Source organism: Pezoporus wallicus, unplaced genomic scaffold, assembly GCF_028554395.1.
Source record: "Pezoporus wallicus isolate ANWC-B61680 ecotype Strahan unplaced genomic scaffold, APGP_CSIRO_Pwel_v1 contig_8232, whole genome shotgun sequence".
In the NCBI taxonomy this organism is placed as follows: Eukaryota; Metazoa; Chordata; class Aves; order Psittaciformes; family Psittacidae; genus Pezoporus; species Pezoporus wallicus.
In genome coordinates this window covers 1,939,092-1,942,268 of record NW_026637105.1, presented here as the reverse complement: position 1 = coordinate 1,942,268, position 3,177 = coordinate 1,939,092, and the positions used below count along the sequence as shown (strand labels likewise).

The window sequence follows — 3,177 nt, the reverse complement described above, 5'->3', positions numbered from 1 at the left end:
CAGTTCTTCCAGTAAGCGGCAGCCCTGGGTGGATGCACGAGCTCCAGACCGAGCCCATCCCGCTTCGCTTTGAAGGGTGAGTTCAGGGAGATAAGGCTCCAAGGCCGCAGCTGGGGGAAGCGCCTGCCGCGGCTCCTCGCTATCGCTCCGGCTCTCCCGGCACCAGGGAAGGGGCAGGCGGGCGGGCTCCTCCAGCCGGGCCCGGGCCCTGCGCTTGGCTCGGCAGCGATCGGAGCAGGGCAGGGGGCGCGTCCCCCGGGCCGAGGGGTGCCCGGAGCGCGGCCAGGAGCGCGCCCATCTCCGCCGTGAGCTCCTCGCAGGCGGCGATCCGGGCCCGCAGCCGCCGCTGCCGGGTCTCCAGCAGGCCCCGCAGCTGCACCTGCGGCAGACACAGCGGTCACCGGCGGTGCCCGGGGCCGCCCTTCGCTCCCACCCCGGCCCCCGCCGCGCTCCCTCACCGCCTCCTCCGGCCGCCCGTCCTGCGTCGCCATGGGAACAGCCCGCCCCGGTACGTCCCCGGATGTGCGTCAGCGCGCTCCCCGGTGCGAGCCGGAAGCGGGCCGTGCATGCGGCGGGCGGCGCGGATCGCGCTGGCGCTGGCCGGGGACGGAGCGGCGGGGCCGGGCCTGGGCCTGGGCTTTGCCCGCAGCGCTCGCGTCCTCCTGCCGGCCGGCGGCGAGGCACAGCCCCAGCAGCGAGGTACGGCCCGGGGGAGGCGGCGGGGACCGGGTGGGGTGGGCCGGGCACCGCTGATCCCCCCCCCCCCCCGTTGGTGTCTCGCAGGCTGGACGGAGGCGGTGTCGGCCGCCGCCGGTGCGCTGCGGGCGGGCGGGCTGGTGGCGGTGCCGACGGACACGGTGTACGGCGTGGCGTGCCTGGCGCAGGACTCCGGCGCTGTGCGGAGCATCTACAGCCTGAAGGGGCGGAACGGGAGGAAGCCGCTCGCCATCTGCCTCGGGGACGTGGAGCGGCTCTACAGGTGGGTGAGCAGCTCCGCTGGGCTCCGGAGCCCATGCGAGCCCGAGGCCACGGGGAAGGGCTGCTTCGCCCCCGGGGTGAAGCCGCATCCTCCCGCTGTGCAGGTACTGCCGTGTCAATGTGCCGGACGAGCTGCTGCGGGACCTGCTGCCTGGACCTGTGACCCTGGTCTTGCAGCGTTCGGAAGAGCTAAATAAAGACTTGAATCCCTTCACATCGGTAGGTCCTGGCGGCAGGAGGTGGAGCTGGTTTCCGGGGACGGTGTTTTGTGCTTCTGCTGCAGTAGTTTTTACTCTTACCTGTCTGTTCCCTCTACTTATCAGCGACGGGTGTTTTCCCAAAGCTGGTCCCTGCGCTGTTGTGCTCCCTGTGATTTACTGACCACGGCATAACGCAGTGTTAGAAGCTGATTTACATCTTGTATCATTGCTGGTTCAGTGCTTGTTGATGTGTCATTCTCCGGAGCATCAGCTTTAAGTCAAGAGGGCGTTAGGCAGCACAAGATTAAAACTGATTCCTGTGTGTAAAACCATGTTCTCTTCTTCCTCGTAGCTGGTTGGTGTTCGTATTCCAAACCACCCCTTTATCAGGGAGTTGGCACGAGCTTGCTCTGGACCACTGGCTCTAACAAGTGCTAACATCAGCTCGCAGGCCAGCACGCTGACGGTGTCGGTAAGGTTGGTTTTGTCACTTAAGGGGTGTTTCTGTGGTATTTTGTCAGAGCCCCGGGCTCCCACAGTTGGAAACCAGCTTGTGCCAAGCTTGTGACCCTGGTGGTGGTACAGCACCAGGCAGGTGCCCTGTCCTTGCCCCCACTCCTGACAGACTTCTGGCTTGCTTTGTGCACCCTTAGACAGCGGTGCAGGTAAGAAGGCTTCAACCAGAGGATCCTCATGGCTTCCCTACACATCTGAGATAAATCTGTTCTCAGAAAACAAACTGGGATGTGTTCATGACAAAGGTGTGAGCTGACCAGAGGGGGCAAGGGGAGAGACCATTTTCCCTCAACACCAGAACGTGCAGCAGTGAAAACACCCCCTGGCCTGTTTGCCACGTCTCTTTTATCTTCCTCCCAGGAATTCCAAGACCTGTGGCCTCAGTTGTCCTTAATCATCGATGGAGGCCCAATTGGGGACGTTCAGAGCCCGGAGTGTCGCTTGGGGTCAACTGTGGTTGATTTATCTGTGTCAGGGAAGTTCAGCATCATTCGGCCTGGCTGGTGAGCTTGTTGTGCTGCATGTATCTGAGCTGCTGCTTCACTTGAAATGAAATGAAGCTTTCAGCTTAGAGTGGGTCTGGTTTGCTTTTTTTCCCATAGCAGATGAATCTTCATGTTAACACTGCTTAGGTTAATGACCAGCCCACTCAGCAATCCTAAAAGAGCGCTCCAAATTCCCAGCATAGGACAACCCTTTCTAGAAGCTTCCAGTGAAACACTAATTTCTGGAGTTCATGTTCTCCCCGATTCAAAATGCAGTTCTGCATCTGGCTGATTGCATCCCCCCACCACAAAATGCAGCCTAACCCTTAAAAAACCCTGTTTTCTGATGGTTCTCTTTTACCCCGCAGTGCACTGACACCTACGGTTGAAATCCTGACACAGAAGTATGGATTGGTACCAGAATCATCTTAAGACTTCAGACTCGGAGGAGCTGGTGAGGCTGGGCACCGTGTGCCTGTGCATTCAGGAAATGGGCATTCATGGCCTTGTTTAATAAGGTCGATGGGTTCTGTCAGGGTTAATAAAGTAAAGATAGAAAACTGGAGCAGGAGTTGGTGGGTATCTGTTAATTAGTATCAGAATCCCAGCCTGGTTTGGGTTGAAGAGACCTTAAAGCTCCTCCAGCTCCAACCCCTGCCACAGGCAGGGACACCTTCCACTGGAGCAGCTTGCTCCAAGCCCCTGTGTCCAACCTGGCCTTGGACACTGCCAGGGATGGGGCAGCCACAGCTTCTCTGGGCACCCTGTGCCAGCGCCTCAGCACCCTCCCAGGGAAGAGCTTGTGCCTAAGAGCTCAGCTCAGTCTCCCCTCTGGCAGGTTAAAGCCATTCCCCTTGGCCTGTCCCTGCAGGCCCTTTTCCAAAGCCCCTCTCTGTATTTCTTGTAGGCCTCTTGTAGATGTTGGAAGACTTTTACAGGTTCTCCAGAGCCTTCTCTTCTCCAGGCTGAGCAAGCCCAGCTCTCAGCCTTTCTCCATA

General features: G+C 59.9%; 1 protein-coding gene across 1 annotated transcript; it reads left to right on the top strand.

The window, feature by feature from the left end:
* Positions 1-566: 566 nt before the first annotated feature.
* YRDC (yrdC N6-threonylcarbamoyltransferase domain containing) lies at positions 567-2,744 on the top strand. Its single transcript, XM_057403403.1, has 5 exons — positions 567-979; positions 1,083-1,197; positions 1,531-1,650; positions 2,055-2,197; positions 2,548-2,744. Exons 1-5 carry the CDS (start codon positions 567-569, stop codon positions 2,609-2,611), a joined length of 855 nt encoding a protein of 284 aa, XP_057259386.1. The 3' UTR covers positions 2,612-2,744.
* The last annotated feature ends 433 nt before the right edge of the window (positions 2,745-3,177 follow it).

What these genes read in the sequence shown, in the direction of transcription:
- YRDC (XM_057403403.1), top strand. Translation starts at nt 567, where the DNA reads ATGCGGCGGGCGGCGCGGATCGCGCTGGCGCTGGCCGGGGACGGAGCG. An exon ending in ACTTGAATCCCTTCACATCG is followed by an intron (nt 1,198 to 1,530) that starts GTAGGTCCTGGC and finishes TCTTCCTCGTAG; the next exon opens with CTGGTTGGTGTTCGTATTCC. An exon ending in AGCATCATTCGGCCTGGCTG is followed by an intron (nt 2,198 to 2,547) that starts GTGAGCTTGTTG and finishes TTTACCCCGCAG; the next exon opens with TGCACTGACACCTACGGTTG.